The sequence below is a fragment of the Peromyscus californicus genome, unplaced genomic scaffold, assembly GCF_007827085.1.
Source record: "Peromyscus californicus insignis strain IS unplaced genomic scaffold, ASM782708v3 Scaffold_20__1_contigs__length_68692818, whole genome shotgun sequence".
In the NCBI taxonomy this organism is placed as follows: Eukaryota; Metazoa; Chordata; class Mammalia; order Rodentia; family Cricetidae; genus Peromyscus; species Peromyscus californicus.
The window spans coordinates 59,960,044-59,987,063 of record NW_026294503.1 but is presented as its reverse complement, the minus strand read 5'-3'; the positions used below and the strand labels follow the sequence as shown (position 1 = coordinate 59,987,063).

The 27,020-nt window shown below is 40.2% G+C and overlaps 1 protein-coding gene across 2 annotated transcripts in view; it reads left to right on the top strand.

Annotated features, from left to right (window-relative positions):
* Nell2 (neural EGFL like 2) overlaps window positions 1-27,020 on the top strand; it is a 297,833-nt gene that overhangs the window by 210,196 nt on the left and 60,617 nt on the right. For both annotated transcript variants that reach the window (XM_052748759.1, XM_052748760.1), the window contains exons 15-16: window positions 15,007-15,129; window positions 17,025-17,120. In XM_052748759.1, coding sequence (XP_052604719.1) covers window positions 15,007-15,129; window positions 17,025-17,120 — 219 coding nt within the window. The remainder of the gene's footprint in view (window positions 1-15,006; window positions 15,130-17,024; window positions 17,121-27,020) is intronic.

Below are 27,020 nucleotides of genomic sequence, written 5' to 3'. Positions count from 1 at the left end.
TCTCTGTGTAGCTTTGCGCCTCTCCTGGAACTCACTTGGTAGCCCAGGCTGGCCTCGAACTCACAGAGATCTGCCTGGCTCTGCCTCCCGAGTGCTGGGATTAAAGGCGTGCGCCACCACCGCCTGGCTAAACAAGTGCTTTTTAACTCAGAGACATGGCCTGCCGTCTGGGCCCAGCGAACGGTGCCCATGTATGCATGTTAGATGAGTAACACCTTTATTGCATGAGCCTGCATCCCTCCAAAATTGGAGCCCATCCCAAGAGACCCCGTACTGTTATACATATAGCACCCTGTACATTTCCAAACAACTTCCCACTCACATTTCGGAGGTGCTCTTGCTGCTGATTTATTACTGTGGAGACAGCACAACTCTGTCTCTTGTTCCTAAAGATAGTCTTTATTTAATTTTAAACCTCTAAAATCAATCTGCTTTGTAATAATTCTGTCAAGCGGATAATCACATCAATAAAGAGCATGTTCACAATAAATTTAAGATTTTAAAATTCTCCCGAGATGATTTCCAAATGCCCTTTTAAATCGTTAAAACTCTGCTAACCTGATATTTTTTTTTTCCTTTGTAGTGGACTCTGTTAAAATGTTGAAGCCAAAATTACACCCTTTATGCTTCAGTTTGAAAGTGACTACTTAGGCCATTTATATTGAAATAGTCCTCACTCATGGTTAAAATTAATATAGTAGAATGAAATTATATTATTGGATTCCTTTGTATCCAAATTTAGGTACACTTTATATAATATCATGTCTCTTGAAATGTAATTACATTTAAATAAAGGCCTGATATTATAATTCCTCTACACTGAACAGAAAAGCTATTATTCTTTTCCCTCAAGTGCTCCTTCACTAGTCTCCAGACCTATAGAATTTCAAACTCGGAGTGATGGAGCGTGTAAAAAAGACATGCATGGGGAAAAGCCTTTTAGTTTGCAGGATATATTCATCTAATTCATATTTATTGGGGACTAGACACAGGGCTACTCAGACACTCATGCTCTGTTGACCTTGCCCCCAAGAGTAGAGTGAAGGCAGGAGCAGATTAGGAAACACACAGGTGGATGAACATTGCCCTGTGCTGAACGGGTGTCATGAACAAAAAGAGAGCCCAGCTCTGTGTTTAAAGAAGGGCATTTTGGAATCCTAATATGTGAACCATGGCAGCATGGAAACATGTGCACTACCACTGCAATGCTAACATCTAATAGACCACAGATCTCAAGGTCAGGATAGGTCTGCAGAAGCCAGCGGGGTCGGGATTCACGGAATAGATTTAATGACCTCAGTGAGAATTCGAGATGACACATTTTGACATGGTATGGTAGGTGGGTGGTTGTGGCTAAGTGCTCTACTCTCCTCTACTGCAGAGTGGGAATGCCATAGGTCTGTAGTAACCAGGGAATAGCAACCAGGTCTGAGTCTGCAGAGGGTGCATGGACTTACCTTTGCTTTAGCTTCAAAAAGTGGTACAAAACCTAGTTGTAAAATATTGTTCGCTAACACAGCATCCTGTGTCCTTTAATTTGGAAAATCATAAGATGTGCCTAAGGACTCTTTACTGTTCATGGTGAATTTCCATCTTAGTATTTAAGTTGCACTGGTTCCCTCTAATTTTATTAACACGAATATTACATTTGAAATTAAAAGTTGAGGTGAGTTCAGTTCGTCCACGTGAGAACTTCTGCATCCAGTCATGGCATGCTTAGTTAAGCATCAGCCATCTTTCCCCTTCTGCAGGGATTGTGACAACATGTCCTTTACTGTTGACCTCCTCACTCATTCATTCATTGGTTTTTGCTGCTGATGCCAAAATGTGTGAGAACATGTGAACTCAATAAAGACCGATTAGTTCCATTTAATAATAATCAGCCTTCTGGTGTGGTTTCCAGGAATTTATTGCACCATGAAAGCAGGAGTCTTAATCTGCAAAGGCTAAGTCAACCAGTTACTAATACACTCCTATTTCTATACTTCCTCACCAGTGGGCTGCTGCTTCATACTGGGTTTAAGCTCTTTAGTCTGCTAGCCCTGGTCTGGAATGGCAATGGCCAATTGTATTCTTTTTTGTGAAGACTAAGGAAAGAAATTATAGCTGCAAGCAAGGGTCTCTGCACCTTTTTAAAAAAAAAATTATTAAGACTGTCTACTTATGACTTGTGGCGATTTTGGCTGGCAGACAACCTCAGAGCAATCAGCTATTACCATCGTTTGTGTCTAGGTTCTCAAGTGCTGTAGTTGAAATCAAATAAGGAACAAGTCTGATGTGCAGTAGCCCCCCTGTAGACCTTAGACCTTAGGGAAGGTTTGTTTACTCAGGTCTCTTGGCTTTTGTGTGTGCACTTGCCTTGCTCTGAGGTTTCCTCTGACTCTTCAGTAGTGAGAATGACTATGGATTGAGAGCAAAGCTTTACTTGAAAACATTTCCACTCCCATGCAGGAAATCAGGGTCAAGCAGAGCATGTGTGCACAGCACACGAGTTTGACTAAGTCACAGATGCTCGTTTAGATTTAGGTTTTAAACATTTATTCAGCAAAGTACTGCCCAAAATATGTGCGCAGAGATTTTGGTTGGATTGACAAGAAAAGCAGTTTTGAATTTCATAAAGCGCTCTCGGGGGAGACTACATTGTCAACAGCAGTAATTACACCAGGTAATTGTGTCATCTACCCTGTTCCAGACCACTGAAAGTGATAAGCATGGGACAGACCAGCTGTCACATCCTGTTAGCTTTCACATTTGGGGATTTGCAAAATCACACTAGGGTTCACTCTCCATGAGTGGAAGGAAAACAAAAATATACCAAGATTAAAATCCATTATAGAATTGTAGAGAGATTTGTCTAGAAAAACAAGAAAAGGTCAATTTCTGAAAAGGTGATTCTGATGTGGCCATCCCTTAACTTCACTTGGATACATCACCAGATGCCCTTTGCTTTGCTTTCTTCGTGTGGTCAAAAAGAAAAATGGTGAAAGATGCAACCTTTAGGGTCCAGTTTGTTTTCTTGAATCTACCCCCCCCTCACACTTTTTTTTGTTTGTTTTGTTTTGTTTTTTGCTCTGGGTACCTTCTTGTAGGTGCTACAAAAATACCTAAAAACAAATTAGGCTTTCTACCTTAGTGGAATTTTTTTATTCTAATATGGAAGACAGATGCAAATATACAACTGAATATTTTTATTTGGTATGAATTGATATGAAAAGGGCTTTGCCAGGCGATGGTAGAGCACGCCTTTAATCCCAGCACTCGGGAGGCAGAGGCAGGCGGATCTCTGTGAGTTCAGGCCAGCCTGGGCTACAGAGTGAGTTCCAGGGCAGGCTCCAAAGCTACACAGAGAAACCCTGTCTTAAACCCCCCCAAAAAAAGGACTTTGACAACAGAATTCCATTGGGGAGGTGTGCTAAGAATACCTTCTCCACGGGCATACCTGTGAGCAGAGCCCTAACACCAGTACAAGTGAGCTGTGAAAACATGTGGATTAAATCATCCAAAAAGGACGGGATGGCAAAAATGCCTGTTTCAGAGAACACAGGAAATGAGTGTAAGTGGAGGAGGAAGGCGGGTGATGGCTGCACAGGGAGCTTCCTTAGTCAAGGAAAGACTTAGGATTTTATTCAAAGTGTGAGGAGAAGTCAGGGAAGACAGCAGGAAGGTGTCGCGAGGTGCCTTTTGTTTTGATCATTCTGCCAGCCGAATGAAATAAGGACGTGGGGTACATTTGCATATTCATAAAATATATTCAAATAGATGGGTATATATAATCACACTCCTAGGGATGTTAGAGAAGACTCAAGATTACAGCTGAGATTCTTCTAATGCCTTTTGGATTTTTTCTAGTTAAGTGTTGGATTTCATTTTATCTTAGGTAAAATAAAATTTGCAATGTAGCACGGACAAGAATCAACATGAAGGAAATGGGAGTGCAGAATTCCTTGGGTGGACAAGTGTGATGGTTCTGGTCCATTTTTTGGGGGGGGGTTGAGAACATCTTATATATTTCTTTTCTGTTTGGCTATCACAACTACACAATAACGAATACTTTAATATTTTTTTCCTATGGTAGATGTGAATGGAGAGAGAGATAAGAGTCTGGGGGTAAATAAAATTAGATACAAGGAAAAGCCTTCTTTATAGGTCTTCAGCATTCAGAGCTTCTTCACCCCAGGTGAGTTATTCTAACATCATGATATCACATCAAACTGATTCATCATTTTACATTGGTGAAGGTGTTCCCTTAATAAACATGGTTGGAGCACTGAACCTCAGGTAGACACCAGGCAGAACACTGAGGATTCCACAGGGCACCTCTGGAAGACTTGACTCTGGCAATATTCTTAATACATGGAACTAGAGGTCATCCTTGAAGCTGCATTTTCTTAGACGTATTGATGTCACTGGAGAATTAGCTGATACCGACTTGGCATATCTTGCCCATACCATTCTTTAACATCTGCCTTGTAATCAAAGAGCTCATAACTTCTAAACAAATACTGGTAAGTAAATAAAAACTGTAATTCAGGGTGTTCTATGCTGTGATAGAGAGAAATCATTCTGGCCACGGATATGGTTAGACAGAGAATCCCAGTTACGAATGGCAGGGTGTGATGGCAAAAGCATAGGGATTTAATCTAATCTGAACAGAAATCTTGGAGGTCAGCAGCTCATTTTTTAGCATCAGTTATTCTGAATGGTGTGTAGCTGAGTGATTTCATCTTTTTCAGGTAATTCTGCTTGCTACCTTGATTTCATTGGATTTGGAGCTTTTAGAATAGATAAGTTTTACTTTCAGAATAATCTTTTTAATTTAACTTAAAGGTTTTATCTTGGGGTTGATAATGGGGACTGAAAACCTAGAGACAGGTAAGTCAGGGATGCAGGACATGAACAAGTCATGGTGAAACTGGTCTAGAGTGGCCCAGAAATCTACTCAAGATGGTAGTTCTTTGGCAAGGAGATTTTTTTTTTCATTTAGCTTCTTGCCTCACCTTTCATCCCTCTTATTCATTTGGGGTAATAGGTGATAATATTCACTAATACTTCAGGAACAGATCACATTTACAACTTTTCATATGTCATTCATGTCATGGGTGAGTAATGAAAGAATGAACAGGAGAAGGTGTAAGGGAGCCTTGACGTTCTGAAGCCATCGGGAGAAGCAGAGGAATAAACAGAGGAAACAGAGTCCTCCTCCTTTGCAGTCACCTCAGGCTACACCTCTTCTGAGGTTTCTATTAATATCTAAGCAACTATCTGACTGTGTTTCCTGAGGCTAGGGGCTCAAGGAAGAATGGTGGGCATCAGGAGAAATGGAGACTCATCTCCTTGTGGTGTGGCACACACTACTCAGGGGGAATGAATGAGGCCTTGGCAGCTTAGAGCGCTCCTCAGGCTCCCTTGAAAACTTGCAGTGGTTCTTGAGGACAAGGATCCCCTCTGTGAGGAAAAGTGAGGAGAGAATTACTGCAACGGAAGGAATCTCATTAAGTAAATGTGAGTGGCTCCGAATGAGGTTTAGAGTAAAAGGCATTTCAAATTGCAAAAAAAGAAAGCGAGAGGCCCTTCAACCATATTATATTATCAAAGAAGAGAATACTTTCTGAGTCTTAAAGAGTGGCTTTCAAGACAACAGAGAGAGTGTCACGTTCCTAGGTTGATTCTTAAAACTCAAACACAGAACAAAGCGCTGGAGTAAAGCAGCCATCAACATCACTTTCTCTGTCTGTCTCTAGTGCTGTTAAATTGTAAATACTTACACATAATATATGTTTATGTGTATATGTGCATATATGTGTGTGCACAACATATATCTATATACCATATGTGTACATGGCATGTATAATATATGTGCATGTAATATATACCTATATATGCAAATACATCATGTGTGTATGTACACATATAAAAGGTTATATTTGTGTATACTCTATCTGAGGCAGTACAATCTACAAATATCATGAACACAGGGATTTTTGTCATTCTCCTTGTAACCACTTTACCTGTTACTAACACATGAGAAACCCTAACACGCAGCATTAACACCAATGATATCACAGCATCAACATGATTCCAATTAGACGTAGTGGTGGATATTAAAATACTAGTATACAAGTATCAGAAAAAGGTGAGCCCTGTAACTCACAGTGTGCACAGAAGATTGAAGTAAAAGTCCACAAACAGTGTTTTCCTCCTCGTGTTTGTACAAGGGTATCAAAGAACAATACGTGCAATCTTTCGGAATGGAAAGTGGTACTACGTTTTGAATCTCGCTGTGGTGGAGGCTCAGGAAAACTGCTGTAGGAAACAGGAGTCATGCAGTGGGGTTCACACTAAAGCTAAATCCCCAGTGAAGAAAACAGTGGGCGTTTGTTTGTTTGTTTGTTTGTCTCATAGAAATGTGCCTTTAAAAATATGAAGAACTATTCTATTTTAATTGGGACATAAATGTCAGAATATGGTTTTTGATGTAAATCTGGCAATCTTCTGAGAGTCCGGGTCAGGGGGTTGCACTTTTTATATCTCAGAAGTTCCCTCTTACACTGGATTTTGTTCTGATGTGCTTTGGGGCCTGGTTTGTTGATCATATCCTCTAATCCCACCTGTCGATGTTACAACAGAAAAAGGTATCATATTCCTAAAGCAGGGCAGCAGGCTGCTGCTGCGGTTTATGTGAGGTCAGATGCCAGTAATTTCCCCCTCTGTAGACAGACATCTCTCTAGCTTAGTAAAGGCTCTTCTCTTTCAAATGGCAACATGTAGGATCAATTGGACTTTGAGGTTTGGGCAAGGTTTCTGAAGAAGACATTGTTGATCTGAGTAGAGATCAGCCATGGAGCATGGATGAAGGTTTCTAACAGACCATTGCATGTGTATGGGCATCAAAGGACCTGTTCCACTTTCGTGCCTTTAGCAGAACCTCAGTCAGTGACTCACTAGTAGGATAATGCTCTGTGTATGTGTGTGTGTGTGTGTGTGTGTGTGTGTGTGTGTGGTCTGCTTAGAAGAAAGGCCACAGTGAAAGTCTTAGGAGGTTGGCAGTGCCCTGGTGATTGTAACAAAGCACAGTGTGTTGCTAAAGACTGAATTGAAAGAGAGTAGGAGAGTGAAACGAAAGGGCGTGAAGACGGGAGGGAGAGGGTGTTATGAAAAGCCATCTTGCAATGTGTGGAGGTGTACCCACCTGGAGACGGTGTAGACTGTTCACAAGACTGTTGCACTCACCCAGGCAAGAGCTGCTACATGCCAACTTTTGATAGTTGCCAAGGGGTGCACACGGAGATGAAGAGTGGAGACAAGAACTGCCAACGATGGTGCTCTGAAGTGCTGTGCTCACTTCCTGGATGGGGCCGTTGAGAAGGGAGAGGGCAGAAGCCTGGGGACATTTTCTCCTCATGGCTTGGATGTTTCCCTGTGAAGTTCTTGGTGATGAATGTGAAGGGAAGGAAGTGGAGCTAGAGTTTGGAGAGAAAGCGGGAGGGAGTTCAGGATTGCCACTATTGAACATCTAGGTGGTTTGCATCCACAGCTCCGAATGACTGACGCATCCTTGTCCAGTATTCCTTGGGGACCAATCATTGTGTTAATAACTTGTGCTGGTCATTGTGTTAATGTTCAGGTATTTGGTAAATTAAGCCCAAGGACTTACTACCATCTAGAGTAGTGGTTCTCAACCGTCCTAATGCTGAGACACTTTAACACAGTTCCTCATGTTGTGGTGACCCCAAACATAAATTTATTTCATTGCTACTTCATAACTGTAATTTTGCTACTGTTATGAATTGTAATGTAAATATCTGATATGTAGGAAATCTGATATGTGGCCCCTGTGAAAAGGATCTACTCCAAAGGGGTCTGATCCCCAGGTTGAGAACCACTGGTCTAGATTGTTTTCTGACAGTTTTTGTTTGTTTGTTTGCATGCTTTTGTTTTTGTTTTTGAGGGTGGAGTATTTATTCTGCTTACTAGCTCTGGTGCTAGGATAAATCACTCATCTGACTTGGCACTTGGTCTTCTATGTTTCTGGACTGGAACTTGTAATCTTCCCGTCTCACTCTGCTGAGTGATGGAATTGCAAGTATGAGCTACCACTCCAGCCTAAAATTTTGAGACTAATTAGTGAAATGTTTTTGTTTTGTTCTTAAAACAGGGTCTTGCTCAATAGCCCACCATGGCCTTAAGTTTACTATTCTCCTGGCTCAGTCTCTGGTGTGTTTGCCACCACACCTGTCAAAGCACTTACTTTTATACTTCTCTTTTTAAAGTTGCCTTATAAAGAACACACACACACACACACACACACACACACACACACACACACACACACACGTGTCTTTGTTAGGGTTTCTATTACTGTGAAGAGACACTATGACCATGGCAACTCTTATAAAGGAAGAACATTTAATTGGGGTGGCATTTAATTTATGATGTGACATGGTGGCGTGCAGGTAGATATGGTGCTGGAGAAGTAGCTGAGATTCCTACATCTTTACTATAAGGCAACAGGAAGTGGTCTGAGACACTGGACAGTATCATGAGCATTTATGTGACCTTAAAGCCCTCCTCCACAATAACACACTTCCTCCAACAAGGCCACACCCACTCCAACAAAGCCACACCACCTAATAGTGCCACTCCCTTTGGGGCCATTTTCTTTCAAACCACTACCCATGGCTTCTTGTTTTGTGTTTTTGTGAGATTCTTGTGTGTAGGAACATGTGTGTCTCTGGCTCTATATGTGTTCCTTGTGCTTTGCCTTTGGCTCTTTTTCTTCTGTTTGCTTATTTTGTCCTATTCTGGTTTGTGTTTTTTGATTTATCTTATTGTATTATTATTATTATTATTATTATTATTATTAGTAGTAGTAGTAGTAGTAGTAGTAGTAGTAGTAGTAGTAGTAGTATTTAGATGCCTGTTTTCTCATGAGAGATGGCAAGCTTGTGGATTCAGCTGGGGATCTCTGAGGTGCTGGGGAAGAGGAATCTATAACCAGGATATATTGTATGGGAAAAAAATGTATTTTCAGTAAATGAAAAATAGAATAAAAGAGAAATGAAGGAGTAAGAAGGGATTAAAAGGAATAAGAATAGAAAACATCCCTAAAGGTAAGAGGCTCCCTTGTCTCCGTTCACAATAGAAACTGCAAAATGTGTTCAGAAGACAGCTGCCAATTATCTGGCTGACACTTCCCAGAGATCTGTTGCCCTACAATGTGTCAGATGAGGCTGGTTTCATGGAACAGAAGGAAACAAAACATTGTCATTAAGCCAGTTTGAGTTTCCTTGGGGAGTCGCTCGAGGGTGAAAAGGACACCAGAGGTGCTTTCCTTGGGATTCTTGGTCAAATAAGGACTAGTTAAGGAGGTGGACATACCAGTAAAAAATACAGAAGGCGCCAAACTAAGCGCGGCAGAGGAGGTATTCTGAACGAACTCCTGGTTGCCAAGCACACTGAGGAATAGCCGGAAGTCACTGTTGGTCAGTGAGCGGGAAACTCAATCGTGCACAAAAAATGTGACTGGGACCCAAGCAAGCTGCAGAGGGAGATTTCTTGCAGTTACTTTAACTGCATTAAAAGTAGATTTCTGTTAAAATGATATGAGTCCTATTTTTTTCTGTAATACAGAGCAAATGAAATAAGCAACCCTAAGAAACAAAATGAGCAATTTTTCATCACTCCGACAGTATTTTTCCCTTGCCACCACTGAAAGTGGAAGCATTCTGGAAAATACACAAAATGTATTTCAGTTCTGAAAAGTCTATAAAGAGAGCAATTTCTAAAAAAATATTTAGGTTTTTTCCCAACAGAACTGAAATAGAAAAATCAGGACATGACTTAATGAAGGCAAATATATAAATAAATAAATAATAAATAAATACCAGATAACAAGTAAGTATCTGTCATGTGCTACAGTCTTTGCAGTTTTCCTGTTTGTTTGATAATAGGTCTCTTGTGGAAGCTGTAATTCTTCCATTTAAATCCAGAGAAGTTGTCTGCAACCAAGGCTGTTTGAGAATCAGAACATGCACTACTGCCCACGCTGCCTCCCTGCTACTGCTCATTAAAATAGCTTGTACTTTTCTCATGTTTCTTTTCTGCCCTTCATCTTGTGTTATGGTCACAATGCAGTGCAATTCACTGTAGATGTTTGAGATCATCTAATGTATCATAGCGATGTCCCACAAGTGTCAGTGATATTGGGACATGAATGTTTTAACCATGGGGAAATGTATGTTCTTCTGGTGGTAGAAAGCACAGTCCAGTCACTAAGTATCTGTGCAGAGGTTAAGGAGGGAAACAGAGGAGGGAATGAATGAATCCTAGTTTTTTTCTTTTTCCCTAGACACCCTGAGTCATCTAGAAATCATTATGTTGTAACACAGAATGTTGTTCAAACTCAGATTATATCCCTCTTGAAAAAGATCGATAGTAGGATGATTATCTCATGCTGATACTAAGAAGTGGTGTGCAAGTTCAAAGATCTGAGTTGATAGAATAGACTGGGTACGTTTCATCTGGCTACATCTTGATAGTTGTGAGTTGTTTTCAATAAAACATGGTCTCAGTACTGCAGATTCATGGTTCTGTTGTTTTGAGGCTCTCCACCAATTAGTGCAAAGAACTGCCTGCTTGCTTTGGCGTGTGTGTGTGTGTGTGTGTGTGTGTGTGTGTGTGTGTGTATGTGTGTGTGTGTGTGTGTGTGTGTGTGTGTGTGTGTGTGTGTGTGTGTGTGTGTGTGGTGTGGAACAACACTGGGGCAGCAGGAGGGGGTGGGAGGAGTGGAGCTTCTGTAGAACCTGTTGCTTTCTTAACCCTTCCAATATGGTCTGCAATATAAGAGGAAATCCCCTAGACAGCATTGATAGTTGAAGTAAACCAACTATCTAAGCTTGTATCTTGATGCTATTTTCACAAATTTCTCAGACTACTGTACACTTTTCCATGGGCTTCTATGAGCTAACTACTTTGCATTGAAGACAATTGAGCTTGACCATTTTGTGTACCTTACTTTTATTTTAAAAATGTCTTCCAGTCTTATAAAATGAGGATATCACTAGGCACGGAATGTTACTTCAGTCCTGGGAGGTTCTGTAATTCTCATAAGGCTTTTACTAGACAGGGTTAAAAGTATGGTGGAAATGCAATAATGAGATGATAGTTTCTCATTGTAAAGCAGTAGAAGACTGTGCACACACCCAGAAAGACATTAAACTTTATGTACACTGTAAACTTTATGTATAAGCATGTAAAATCCATGGAATGCAGATAATGGACAATTGAGTCATAAAAGAGAATATAAAGCAATTGTTTTCCTAGTTCTAAATCTGCCATGGACTTTTCTACTTTTGGTGGTGGATAAATGCATAAAACTTCATTTGATAGAGAAAGTGTAAAATCTAATGTAAACCTCCATAGCTTCAAAATGGCTAGACTAACCATATAGCAGTTTAATGAAATGTGTAGGCTTTGGGTCCGGTTAATTGCACTGTGTGATGTTTTTAATTTGTAATTTCTTTATAATAATGTTTTAATAAAATTACTTAAAATTTAAAAAACAAAGAAAACTGTAAAGAATACTATAAGAAAGATTTGAAAAAATATGCTCATGGAATACATGAGTTAATTCTATTACTTAGCAAGCAATTTTTTTTGGCTTTTGGAATCAGATATTTTGTTTCACAATTCTAACAGCTGCTAAACCTGTAATCTTGGGTATATTATTTAACCACTACAGGGAAATTTAACTTTTTATAAAATAATGATACATAATTTCCAACTAATGCGAGAATTAAGTTATTTACAAATGATGTGGCTTGTAGTAAGCACTCACTTATACTGTGGTTATCAAGAATCAGTCTCATTCAAATCTGTTAGAGTATCAATGTTCCAAAAACAAAAGAATCCAAGTGGGTAGATGCCATTGTAATTTAGAATCTATGATTCCACACCCCAATATATGTAAAGAAAAGTTCATGTCAAATATCCTGTTCTCCATGAACTTGGACCTCTACCTGGACAAGGAGTATGACTACCCCCCCCCTCCTCGATCTCATGACTATCTGTAAGTGTCTTTACTTCTTTGCTTTGGTACATCTCATGATGTCAACCATGTGTATGTTTTCTGCCTTCCGAACCAACTAAGCCATAAACTGTTTAAAGGTGGCTACAATTTATAATAATCCATTTACCCTGAGAAAAATCCTAATGGTAATATATCAGCCTGCCAAAGTTAAGTTAGTGATGAATACAAATGTATTATTGTTTAATGTGACATCTGCATTTGAAGTAATCCCATCCTCTCTGTCTGTCTGTCTGTCTGTCTGTCTGTCTCTCTCTCTCTCTCTACATATATATGTATATATATATATACATATATATGTGTGTGTGTACATATGCATGTTATCTCTTTGTATATCTCAGTATCTCAAGAAACATTCTGTCTATCCACCTGTGTATTCTCAAGAAACATTCTCTTAAATTATGAAATGAAATAATGAAATCCAAAGGAAAAGCACTGTTGTATAAATATTTACAATGTCAGAGTGGGGTTGAGATTAGAAGAGTGGGGAAAGGTAGCTGTGTATAATTAAAGAGAGCAGCAGAGCTTGGGATGTGGGTCTCAGACCAACAGGAACCCTAACTTTGCAGGTAGAAGACAGGAAGATGTTTTCACAAAGGGCCTGGCACTTGAGTGTGATCTCTAAGGATGGCTAGCATTTTCCAGGAGAACCTGAGGAGCAGGGTACCTTAGGCACTGCCAGATGTGATTGTAAAGGCATGTTTAGAACCCAGAAAGACGATCTCTGTCTTTGAATTGCCTGGGAGCACACACCCTCCTCTCAGGAACTATGAATAAGTGAGAAGAGAGTAACCCAGGTCGTTTCATTTGGTGGTTATTTAATATTTGTAGCACATTCCATTCTGGGTTCTAAATAGACCCTGTTAGGCCTGTCCTCTACACAGGGATCATGAGATAGCAAAGAGGACAAGATGGGCAGGGAAGGCAATAGTATTTAACCCCTCAGTAGCTTCTTTGAAGGGTATATGATTGTCCCCACACAGATGTGTAGATTAACTGTGGTGCTTCCAACAGTGCTGAGAAGAAACCTGACAGCAGGCACAAACTTTAGAGCATAGGTTTCTATCATTTCAGCTAGAAGAGCCCAGAGGAAGGTGGCTGCCCCTCCTAGCCCCGGGACGTTTGGTGAATGCCAAAGTGCAAGTCCTCTGTGGAGCCATGCACTTTTCCTATGCTACAGATGATGGGTACAGACTCAGACATTCTTAGAGAACAATGAGGAGCTAGAACTTAGTATTTGAATAATTTTGCTAGGAACTTAAAAATAACATATCCATTGCTGTAATTCTTAAGCATTAATATTGATAATCTTGTGTTCTCTAATGGATTTATTGGGAATAATTTCTAAAAGTTTTATTTCAGGGCTAGAGTTAAAATGATCATAATCGGGCTTCCTTATAATACCAGTCATGAGATCATAGTGGAATGTTAACGCATATTTAAAAAATAAAACATAGGAAGTCCATTAAGAGTTGTCTTAAATCACATAGTATACTCTCAACCGTATATGCCAAAGCAGAATTGTTGAAGTTACAGTTACGTTAGTGTTAAAATGCCCTGGATACAGAGTTCTAAAATGAAAAGCAAACATTGATGTGAAAGAAACCCAGATAATAAATAGTTTAGGGACCTAAACTAATCTGTGTGCATGTCCTTACATATTTTATTTCTTGCACAAGTTGTTTTTGATATTAGATCTCTTCCCCCTACACACCTTCTTTTATTTATTATTAACTTCTATATTTTTGCTGAATGCTGAAAGTCTGAAGTTACCTAATACTCCTAGGACTCGGGCAAGATGCATTATCATTTAAGTCTCAATTGCCTTATCCTTGGTATTGTGAGCTGGTCTGCCTCTCTCACAGGAGTGCTAAAAGGGATCAAATGATTGAGGACTTTGACAAGTAACCAGCTGCTCCCAGCTGAAGGGCACATCATGTAGACTCTGTGTCTTATGTATATTTGCACACATTAGATACATATTTTAGGAAAACAAACCTGTCTTATCAAATAGACACAGGGTGCTTCCTTTGCAGAGAGAGGACACTGAAGGTAAGATCTCCTCACAACAGTGCATCACAATCTTTATGTTGGCAAGTGCGGCTGCAGATGGGAACTGGTGGCATCCAACTCCCAGAGTGTCAGCTCTGTTATCCTGCAGGCCAAAACTTTTAGAGTGTCTCAGTTAGGATTTCTATTGCTGTGAAGAGACACGATGATCACAGCAAGTCTTATAAGGAAAACATTTAATTGATGTGGCTGGCTTATAGTTTCAGAGGTTCAGTCCATTATCATCATGACAGGGAGCATGATGGCCTGCAGGCAGAGGTGGTGCTGGCTACATCTTGGCTTGCAGGGAACAGGAAGCCGACTGAGACACTGGGTGGTATCCTGAGCACAGGAAACCTCAAAGCCCACCCCCACAGTGACACACTTCTTCCATCAAGGCCACACCCACTCCAATAAAGCCACACCTCCTAATAGTGCCACACCCTATGAGATTAGGAGGATCAATTACATTCAAACTACCACAAGAGTAAAACAATTTTCCATCCTTTCTTCATATTACAAGGAACAGTTAGGTGGCATGCAGCAGACTTACTTTACAAGGATAACTCCCTAAGTGTCCGTCACAGAGGTCACACAGCTGACTTTGTCATGTGCCTCTGAGCATGTCTATTCTATCCTGCCATTGGTCGGACTGTTTTTCAGCTATTTTTGAACTGACTAATTAAAAATAGAAACTACATGTGTACATCATACTTCAAAATTGGAAACAATCTGAGTTTGTCTTTAGTTTATAATTTGTCTCCATCTATGGTGGGGGCAATTGCTATATAATAACCAAGACGCCGATGTATTTAAAGTATGGTATCTTTGAAAACTATCATTGAGTAACAAAATTGTATTCTTCATTTCAGAACATGATGAGTGCGTCACAAATCAACACAACTGCGATGAAAATGCTTTATGCTTTAATACTGTCGGAGGGCACAACTGTGTCTGCAAGCCTGGCTACACTGGAAATGGAACCATATGCAAAGGTAGAAAGCTTCCGTGGCCATTCCCCTGCACCACACAAAGCCACCCATCTCCTTTCTTCTGTACCTGTGCAGCCCTCTTCTGGACCTCATAAACACTGAGTTGCTTAGGTTTTCCTGAGTGTTGTTCCATGGCCCATCACCTTCCTCTCAGCTCCGGGCACCCTCCTTGGTCACTCCAGCAGTTAGGTGGCCAAGCAGTTTTGCTCTCTTTGCCTTAATCTTCTGTGACCTCAGCAACAGCAGTTCACATAGCTGTCTTTCTCTACAGACTACACCCACAGCCACATCCTGGCCTTGATATCACAAAATGCTCTCCATCTTTGAAGCCCTAAGCATCATTATTTTATTCCCTCCCCTTCTCATGTGCACACTCTTATTCTGTAAACCTCCATCTTCAGCTTCTTTGAACCTTTCTTTTCATTCAGTTTGCCAGTATCCCAGCCTCAGGTGTTTTGTTTGGAGCCCAAACATGAATGTATCATGAAAGCGACTTTTCTGGAAGCATGACCTACTCAAGTATAACACTGTTAATTGCCCTTGAAAAAGCACCCCATTTCCTATGCTTTCTTTCTCAAGTTTCTGTCACTGTGGGGCTGATATGATTTATGCACACTGGCTCGGTGTGTGCTGTGGTTTCTTGTGTTAGCTACTTTTCCAGTGTCAGTTGACAGTTCCCCTAAATGTCCACCTTGGACTGCAATTTCCATTAGTGGACATTCTAGCTGTAGTTTTTTCGCCATTTACTACTTCATATTCCTCCAAGCCTTCTCCCCCAGGTGAACTTATACCCTTCTTCACATGGGAAATGAAGAGCTGTTTTTGAAAGTACCCAATCCCATAGGATAGAGAGTTCATATTCCTTAGTCCCAATTGATTTGTAAAATGTAGACATTTGAGCCTCACAAGCTGCCAACATGTCTATGGTACCCTTTACCTGGACATTCAGTAGAGTAGACTTACCATGGTAGTGGGTTTGTGAGAAGGAAAGACCACATTCAGGAACGGGTCATAAGGCCTGGTCTGCAGTGGACTGTGGGTTGCATTGGTATTCAAAACTTCATGCATCTTCATGTAGATCATCATAAAGAAGGTCTTCTCCTTTTGGAATCAAAATTGCAGAAGAATTTGCTTGGAAAACAGACAAATAATATAACTAAACACTTAGAATTTCCTTCAAAACATCTGGTATGGAGCTGTTGGGCCCCAATGCTCCCTCCTCTTATTTCTGCTTGATTCTGATTTTTCTGTGATATGAAAAGCAGATCATAAACTGTAAGTAACTCAGGAATTTATGAGCAGGTATAGACACCAACAGATAGCATTTCTCCTTAGCCGGTGAATGCCATTCTCCCAGAAGGCCACTGGGGCAAATGGTTCTCACAGCTGGGTGTTTCTAAGTCAGCAAGGCCGGCTTAGAACTTGTGGAAGGCCAACACTCTTCCCTGGTGTCTTAGTACTTTAGCCAGCATGCCGATGGCCCAAGCCTCAGGAGTACATCATTTCCCATCTTCTCCGCGCATTCTCTCATGCTTTGCCTCATCTAGAATGGCTACCACTTTTCAATGCTTGTTTTCAAGTGTGATTTTTACAACAGAATACAATACAAACTGTAGTGCTCTTCACACTATGGAAGCTTGCTGCGTTTTGTCATGTTTCAGGCAAACTATTTCCTTAGTGTGGGAAACTGTTTCCAAACTCATACCGAGTTTCTCTCATGTGTAGAAAAGACTGTATCATGATGAAATCATAGTATCTTTTATCACTTGATGTTACTTCTGCAAGGGAATATAGAACAGCTGGGCATAGAGATTATGGAGTGGCTTACTTACAACACAATGACAACCATGTATGTGATACTGCTTGTCTGATTTATTCGTGTATCTGGATTATTGTAGCTTTCTGCAAAGATGGCTGTAGAAACGGAGGGGCCTGCATTGCTGCCAACGTGTGTGCATGCCCACAAGGCTTTACTGGACCCAGCTGTGAGACAGGTAGGACGATCGTTTCGTCTACAAAGTAGATTTTTACCCTGCTACATAAAGTAACTCATGAGGAAAATAATGCTTTGGGTTTCAAATGGGTTCTCAAACCATGGTACTGTTAATAAGGAAGCTGAGGGAGTGGGTGGAGAAACATCAGTGATGCATAGTCACTGAGTGATTCCCTGAAGTCGCTCTAAGGAGGTTTTGCAGCTATTAAAATTAGGTATATATTGGGTTTTTGCCTAAAGAGGCATGGAATAGCCCAGGCTTTCATGACTTAGTAATTCTTACTGCTCATTCAGAGCACATTTTACTGGAAGCTCTGACTACATTAAAGCATAGAGTTCAAGGTTATGGACCCACTACTAGAATCCTAGGATCGACTACTGTCTGTGTTTACATTTGAGACATTAAAAAATGGCCCAGTTTTATTCATTAGTATTTATTGGAAAATGTTTGAGGCCATTTATTCCTAAATTATTCACTTAAGTGCACCTCAAATTTATTGCTTCTAATGGATACTAATGCTAGAATCCTCAAAATTTGTTTTAAAGACCATGTGGTATGCATGCTGCTTATGACAACAGAATAACAGGGTCTGTCAGATGAAAAGCACATATTAGCAGTAAAACAAATGTGTCCCTGGCTGAAATCATACAAGTGGTCATTCGGTTGCTGTAAGTTAAAGAGTCTCATAACAGGTGACCTCAGAAACTGCCTTTTTCCCAAGAGAAATCTGCCAGTGGTGACTGCAGTTGTATGTCACATGGCTTCTCATAGGTCTCCCTGTAGGAGTGGTCCTGTGTGCTGGGCCCCTCATGCACTTATAGGCTCATGCGGTTTAGCAAAAATACTGCCCAGTCAGCGTGTGGGACGGAAAATGACCTGCTCTACTTGGGAAGCGCACACCTTAGTATAAGATCTTGCTGGAGTACTCAGGCTGTACTCACCAAGGTCTCACCGGCCTAGGTCATCTGTTTCAGATGGGCCTATAAAGAATTGTTTTTAATATTCAATGGATAATTAATACAGATCCCTGATACAAAGTAGTGACATTTTTATATGTAGGATTCTTTTGAAGAGGTCATTTTTTACATCTGAATCCCCCAAATGTGTTTTGTATATGAATCAAACTGGTTAACATGCTAAATATACAGATTTTGAGCAGATGATTACCATGGAATGTACTGGGTCAAAATCAGATGCCGCTGATGCAGCAACTGTCCAAAATGTCTGTCCTCTGGCATTTCTCCACCACTATTTCCAGACCTACAAAGGTTCCCTGTGAAACTTTGTGTCTCAACATTTTGGTGATTAGGTTTCCAGGGAATAACACTTTGTGCTGTTCAGGTTAGAAGTCTAAATACTGGCTACTTACTTATACCCTTTCCCTAATGTGAAGACAGTGGTCTAGAACTTTGGTGAATAGTGGCCACGTCCAGTCCTATGTATCATCCATCTATTTAACAGTCACATGAGGAAACTGTAAAAATCTGTAATGGCATTATATTAATATAGCAATGACATATTCAATACTGAGGTAAAAATAGCTACCAGAATATCTGGCTCACTTCAATTATCCCTGAACTTTGAGTCTCTATGCAGACAGTCCCAGAGTGACTCTAAGTAGCTTTGTGTAGCAGCCAAGGACTTTGAGCACAGAGAGAGGCTGGAAGCCAATCCTGTGGTTTAACTGTGGCCTTAACTTCTTATTGTTTGTGCTCTTTATACCTAACCTCAATCTTCACAGTTTCTTCTAAACTAGCTATTACCTACATTAGAATTTTTAAAAGTGGATATCTTAGGGTTTCTATTGCTGTGAAGAGACACCATGACCACAGCAACTCTTGTAAAGGAAAGACATTTAATTGGGGTGGCTTACACTTTCAGAAGTTTAGTCTTTTATCATGGTGCAATAGGGTGGCCTGCAGGCAGACAGGGTGCTGGAGAAGTAGCTGAGGTTCCTACATCTTGACTCACAGGCAACTGGAAGTGGTCTGAGACACTGGGTGTGGCTTGAGCATACATGAGTCCTCCAAGCCTGCCTTCACAGTAACACACTTCCTCCAACAAGGCTACACCCCCTAATAGTACCACTCCCTTTGGGGGCATTTTTTTTTTCAAACTACCATAGTAGGGTTCAGAGTCATTTAATTTTTTTGTATCCTTAAAATCAGAGTTATTGGCTTCAACAAAGATGCTTCTAGTCCCAAATTTTTGCTTTCTATGATGTGCCTCCCAGTATCTTTGGAAACTTTAACTTCAAGGACCCCAAACTGGATATATTATTCCTAAGGAGACCATGGTCTGTTCCTTCCAATCTTGACTGATGCTGTAGTAGATGAAGGTTCTTTTGCAGTTGTCTCCACTGAACATCAGAACACAAATATGATCATATGACCCATATATTGTATTTTCTACTCCTGATGTGGTATTTTATTGCACCCTTATGACAGAGGGCATAGTTTTTTTTTTTTAATCTTATATTAAATAAAGGTCCTCCAAAGTATTGATTCACCCTCTTTTTCCTCACCTTATTTTAATTTGTAGATACATTACCCCTGTGACTGTGATACTAGTCACAGGGTATACCTTCTCCACTTTCATATCCTTGAGTATATGGTCCATATCTTGGTAGATATTCTGTAAATAAAGGTGTAAATGAATTATCAATTGAGTGATGAAGAAAACTAGTATACTAACTTCCTTGATGGACGATTTTCCATGTTAGTTTAAAGAGGCCTTCATGATCACCTGTCTGGTCCTGTACTGGTGCCTGGCAGGTGAGACATAGAACCCTGTGACAATCTAGAACTCATCCCCAGGCTGTTGTTTTCTGTATCCCTCCTTCTCGTCCTTACACCATGTTGCCTGTCTCAGAATTTAGTGTCCCACCATCTTTCATCAGATCTCTTTTGCTAGGCTTTCACCTCCAACTGCATGCTAATCCCATTAGCTTTAACAAGGAGGATGGTGGAGATTTTCCTCTCCCAGGGAGGAAAAGCGTCCAGATGGCGGTGCTTTCCAAACGCAGAAGCGACTGAGCTTTAGCCTGGTGGAACTGGATACGTCTAAACCTGGGACCTCCAGTGACTGTGTACTGAGCCTTACTGTGGGTGGAATAAAGAATTCCCACCTTTGCTCAAAAACCGTCTTAGTGAGCAGAACATTGACCAAGTCTTGTTATCTGAGTTGAGGTTTATGTAGAACTTTCCTCCCCCATTTATTTAGTTTGTTTATTCATTGTGTCTTAGTAGAAATGGCAGAAGCCATTTACTAACTTCAAAAAGGAGTCACGTGTGTGCTCTTTACTGAGCTAAATTAATTTTTCATGGACTTTTTAGCCACTGAACAAAATCACCCACATGAAGAGCATAACTTTGTTTTTAATTAAGCATCCAAATATTCTCCGAGATGTTTGACTTGGATTTAGTAGGGTGATTATTTCTTGCATAACTCAATACAATGTGTTAGAAATGTATGTGCCAAGATTTAACAGCTCTATCGCTGCCATTCCGTATTTATTGCCCAGGGCTAAACCTCAGCAAACATGTGTCTAGTGTGATGATTAATATGAAAAGCTGTCTTATATGAAAAGTAAATCTTTCATAATGATTTAGCACGTAACACTAAAAAAGTCTGACAGTCTCCTATAAGCAACTGCTTTCATAGATGAAATTAAAATGTTTACAGCTGGAAAGAGTTGATATCAAAAGGCAAATTTGAAAAAGCACATGCTGAAATATCAAAGAGGAGATCATATGTTTTAGTGATAAATGGCTTCTTTATTCCTATGTGTAAAATGATGAATTTCTTAGCCACAGATCAAAACATGAAATAAAATTTTAGTTCTTTTTAGTGAGTTGTTAAATAAACATAAATTTAAGTTGCATTAACTTTAATATACATAGTTTCAAACTGAGGAATTGAAGCAAGAGGCATATGAGTATCAATTTATTTAAAAAATAACTTCAAGTGGATTAGGGTTGATTGACTTTAAATTATATATTGCTATATTAATATGTGTTAGTAATTATAGATGTAGTACTAGGTAGATAGTAAAAAACTCTTTTAGTAAATAGTATATTCTGGTCGAAATATGTATAAGAAAAGTTGTTAATGTGAATCAATCAGTGATGAGGTTGAATTCCCACATTTTCATCACAAATAGCATACATTTAATTGTATAATCTCATACATTTATAAGGTATATTTTGCAGAAGCTTGTATTGATTTGTGTCACTGTACATGGGAAGACTAAACAATGTTTAAAAGCAAGAGAAAATCCTCAAAACATTTGAAATATAACATACTTTTCCTTACCAAAATGACAGATGGCAAAATTGTTTTACCCCCAAAATCCGTAAGAATATTAAAAAACAGGGGCAGTGTGAGGCAGAGGCCAGCTGACTGTCTTACCCATGTGAAGACCTGGGTTCTGTCTTGCTTGCCCCAGCCCAGGAGCAACAACAGAAACCAACTCACCGAAAGCCTCCAACTGTAACATTGGTAGAGTTTACTCTGGTGCTGAAGCGTATCTACTCTCTGTGTAGAGATCCTCCAAGTCCTTTGAGTTCGGTTCTAAGTGCTTGTTGTGTAGAACTGCGGTCTTCCTTGCGGCGTGTAGCCCACAGTCCAAGAACATGGAAGTGGAAGCCAGAGAGGCAGCAGCCACTGTCCCAGCTCTGTTGTTCACTAGCTATGTGACTTTTCTCGTGCTACTTCATTTTTCCATTTCTTTTTTTTTTTTGGTTTTTTCGAGACAGGGTTTCTCCGTGTAGCTTTGCGCCTCTCCTGGAACTCACTTGGTAGCCCAGGCTGGCCTCGAACTCACAGAGATCCACCTGGCTCTGCCTCCCGAGTGCTGGGATTAAAGGTGTGCGCCACCACCGCCCGGCTCATTTTTCCATTTCTTAGTTGGTGCACAACAATAATATCTTCCACCTTTTCTAGAGAACGAATGAAATGAGCAAGCAGCATAAGATTTAAGATTTGTCAAGTGCTAGTTGGATGATACTTTATATGGTTATAGCAGAAATTTTAGCTTAAAAGCCATATATATAAAACCTTTGAGGCTTTAGAGCACCCTTGAGATCTGGATGCCCTGGAATGTTGTCAAAGAAAGGTAACAATGATTCTTGATTCTTGTTTTCTATATTTCTTCAGAAGCGAGCTTTGGTATAGTTTTACTACTGTTTATTAGTTTAAAATAGTTAATTCAGGAATGTTCAGCCTTTAAACAACTTAATATTGATCGATTTTAGTTCAAATGGAAATCTTTAAAAGTTAATCTTTATGAAAATGCAAATACTGCTCTGTTTCTTTAAAGTAGTTAAATTAGTCATAGTGTTGCATCTCTGTAATTGCAGTACTTGAGAGACTGAGGCAGAGGATTGGCGTGAGTTTGAGACCACCCTGAGCTACTTCACAGTACCAGTCCACCCAAAACTGTTCCAAAATAACCCCAAAAAGTAGTTCTCGGTGTCCAGGGTCAAAGCCATTCTTCCAAGCCCTTCAGGTTAATTGGAAGAATCCTGCTCACTCTTTCCCGGGATCAGTCATGTATAATAGATAACAAGTATGATGGGGACATTTTTCATACTCTTACTGTAAGGCCTGCCTAATTAGCACTAGAAATGAGGCCACACCATGAAGCTAATGCAAGGGAGAAACCATTTTCTAGCTGTTTGAGAGCAGGTTTCCAAGAAAATAGGCCAAGTGAAGATATTTAAGAATTTCAGGAAGATTTTCAGTTTTACTTATAAAATGTTGACTTTTAAAAATGTTTTTATTTATTCTTTGAGAATTTCACACTCTATATATTTGATCATATTTTTCCTTCCCCCCAACTCTTCTCAGATCCTCCCCTAACTCCAGATCCACCCAATTTTATGTTCTTTCTTTCTCTTAACCACACCCCCCACCAAACAAGGAATGGTTTGCATTGGTCAACTACTCCTGGGAATGGGGCCTCTCCTAGAGTGTGGTTGATATACCCAGTGAGACTCAGTAAAAAAAAAAAAAAAAAAAAAAAAAAATCCCCCCACCCCAGCTCTGAATTACAGATAGGTTCTTAGCTAGGGGTGGGACTCTATGCCCACCTCCCCTTCTCAAGCTGGAATTTGGTTGGGCATGAGCTTGTACAGGCCCTGTGCATGCTCTCACGGTCCCTGTGAGTTCGTATGTGCATCTGCCCTGGTATGTCTAGAAAGTACTCTTTCCTTGGAGTTGGCCTCCAGCTGGGGCAAGTGTTTCTACATGCCTATGGGCAGCTGGGAGAGGGGGTGGGGAAACATTTTCATGGAGAAGAAAGTTCTAGAGGAAACAAAGGTACTGTTGCATAAAACCTAGATAACTGCTTATTGAGGGGAAAAAGTGAGAAAATGGAAATGTGATGTGTGGAAGGTATCCTCAAATATGTGAAGAACTAAAATAGTTTGTGACTCTAGGAGTCTACTATCCTATGTATCTCCAGCAATCAAAATGAATGAAACAGGAAAAAAAGATCCCGTTCCAAATACCAAATGTTCTGATTACAAAAACCTTATATGAAAATGGCTTGACCAGATATACTGGTCAAGCAGAGCCTAGATGACCAGGTGTTGTGGACACTTAGGATCTCTACATGGAGATTAAATGGAACTTTATTATTGGGAGTTCCTGGGATTCTTAATGTCACATTCTTTCACGGTAGTGGTAGTCACTACTTGAAAGTTCACTTCTGAGCACACCACCCAGAAGCCTCAGTGGGTGGGTGGCTGTCATGTCCACATACAAACCCTTCCACTACTAACTGTAGACTGGGACAAATCACATAACTCTTTGTGTGTCTTGATTTCCTTGTTTTAAAAAGAATAGTAATAATCATTTTCTTTTTTCAATTGAGAAGTTAAGGACTTAATGCATGTAACAGCTACAGCAATGGTTCAATGAATGTTTGCTGCTATTATGGCCTCACCTCTAACCCCTATAATGACTAACCCTCTAAAGCAGTTATTATTCACAGATGGGGAAGCTGAGTTTCAAGTAGTACTTTGCTTTGGTCTCTGTACCAAAGACTAGGAAAGTAGGAATTGTGTCCAAGGTGCTCCTGCTGCACCATAAGATGGCAAAATGCCTTCACAATAGCAGCTAACATTGTGGAATGCATGCTCCGATTTCTCTATATTTAACAGTCATTAAGCTCCTGCACATACACAGCATGACTGGAAGTTTGTAAAGACACGGGAAGTAAATACAGTTTCTTTCTTTGAAGCTTTGTACTCCGACGGTCTGACTGCACAGGGGAGCCTTTTACCCAAACGGCAGGGAGAGAATGGGTGGTCCCAAATAATACTAATACCTCTGAAGAGACCGTTAGCTGCAAATTTTGTCCGGCATGGTAACTCCGGAGGAAATGGTTCTTGAAGAGTTCGGGAGCTGTAATTGCAGCAATGATCATTCAAAGGGAACTTCAGGATGGACTCCTGCTGCTGGGGTCTAGGAGGCAAGCCCATAGCTGATTAAGTGTGCAGAGAGTAAGCTCCCAGGTGGTTTCCATGGCCAGTTTTCTCAGGATCTGTGTCTGAACATAAGGCTGAGTAGGAAGGAAGCTTGACTTGTAGTTCAATCAAAACCTGAACAAAGTTAAGTGAAGGAGCACTGGGGTCCTGGTCTTCTTGGACTCTTATATGTCCCTGAGTAAGAAAGTCCTCTTTGCTTGGTACCTTTATGCAAAATATTCTCACTCAAGGCAGTTTTTTCCTTTAGATTTTAAAAGGTTCAACTCCAGTCTTAAAAACAATGTAGACTTCCTCCTTTTCATGATTAGCCACTTACATTTTTATAGCCTGTTACTTTTAAAAATATTTAAGTCAATGAAAGTAAAATGATTGATTATAACTGGGATTTTGGCTTGAAGACCAATTAATGGACCTCGTAAAACAATAACTATGTTTAATATTTATTATTATTATTACTATTATTATTATTATTAATAGTTGTGACCATTAGTAGTAAAACTAGGTTAATTAAAATCCAGGCGCCTATGACCAATCCTTAGTGGGCAAAAACCAAGAGTACAGTGTGTACTGTAAGAAGCTAAAGCTTTCACTCCATGAATGAATAGAAGAGCTCTCTCCAGAAAGCCTAATTACAACTAGTGGGAAGCAGGTCTTCCTTACACACAAAACTGTTCACACTACACAGAGAGCGCTAACAATACTGCCTGCCTAGCAGAATAAGTCAGCTAATGTATCAACTAGTGTTAGCTTACATAAGATTATAATGGGGAAGATTGTTAGATTTTATATGTAATGAATATTCATAGAATATAATCAGATCTTTAAGAGATTTACATTCCTGCAAGGTGAATAGGAGGGAGAGATGGCCCTCAGTGTCCTGCACTTGCTCTGGTCATTTGTGTTAGACTACCCCGTTCCTTTGAATGACTCTCTGATGAATCAAATGTAACTTCTTCATAAATGTTACTGAAGGGTTCATATTTCTTGGCCTTTTTACAGAATTTTATGTTATTAACCAACTATCTTATGTGGTAAGTCTTTCTATTCATTCTCACTTTTAGAAACAAAAGCTAAAACGTCAGGGATTGCTCAAGGTCTCATAGCCATCTGACTGAAGAGCCAGGAATTCAGTGAGGTCTGCATAAACCCAAAGCTGGTTTCCTTGCCATGGAGGAGCAGGCTCAGAAGCATTCATTTTTTTGCATGTTCATGGTGTATGATGGGATAATTTGATACATGCACATAATATGTAATGCTCACATCAGGGTCTGTCAGTGCTTTAGAACACTAGGATGAAGTCCTCCCATCTAGCTGCATTTTGGCACATGTTATCTGAATCTCCTAACTTGTTTAGCCTCTGGCATCCACTCTACATCCATGAGATCAACCTGTTGAATGTTCACGTGTGATGGAAACATGTGACATTTGTCTCCGCTGCCTTATTTGCACAGGTGTCCTCTTTCCTGCTGTGGCCCATCTGATTGCCTTTTGTCTTCCTCACATATCACAAATGTGGAAATTGTTCAAGTTCACACACTTGATCATCCCATTTATTTCCGAACACTTTTGGCTTTATGGGACTAAACTACCGTCAAGTCTTTAAAAGGCATCGCCCTATATCATGGTTCCTCCAAAGCTTGTCTTCATGTCCCAGGGGGTTCACGCCATCTCCACCTTCTCAGCTTGCTCTGCACCATGCTCTCTGACTTGTCTCTTTCTGTTTTTATTGGTGGTGATGTAATTTTTGTTTCGTGGGGGGGGGGGGATCATTTTTGTTGTTGTTGTTTATACAGACATAACTGTGTAGCCCAGGATAGACAGGTGGATAATTCTTCTATCTCCATCTCCCAAGAACTTAGGCATGTGCTGCCAAACCGGGCTCAGAATACTTTCTTTACGTGACATTGTCTAAGCCCGGAAGACCCCCCATCTCCCTTCACTCCCCTTAAAGCAGTACCAATGCACATAGCTGCAGTAGAATCTTAACCATAACATTGAGGATAATGGGAAAAGATTAAAGAACAAAGTGGAGAAGGGGGAATAGAAAATGATACAGAAGCCAGACTTCCTAAACATGTTTTGGTGATTTCTTGTCACAGAGTGAGAAGCAGATTTTCCATTAAGTTCTAATACTGAGGCCAAACTTTCATTTGTTGTCTAACTGGCATCTAGCCCTGGCAGCATGCTCATCAGGTCATACGGTGCCCTAAAATTTACAACGCAATATGTTTTGTTATTAACTTTTTCCTGAGCTTCGAAATATATTTGCTTCTGCCCCCCAGACCTGTCCGTGAACAGGATCAATTCACTGTAGGTGGCACAACTGCCACCTTGAAATACTTCCTTCTTTCTAGATTATTCCTTTTATTTCTGAAATTTTATGCTTTTTTGTGTCTCTTTAAACCTT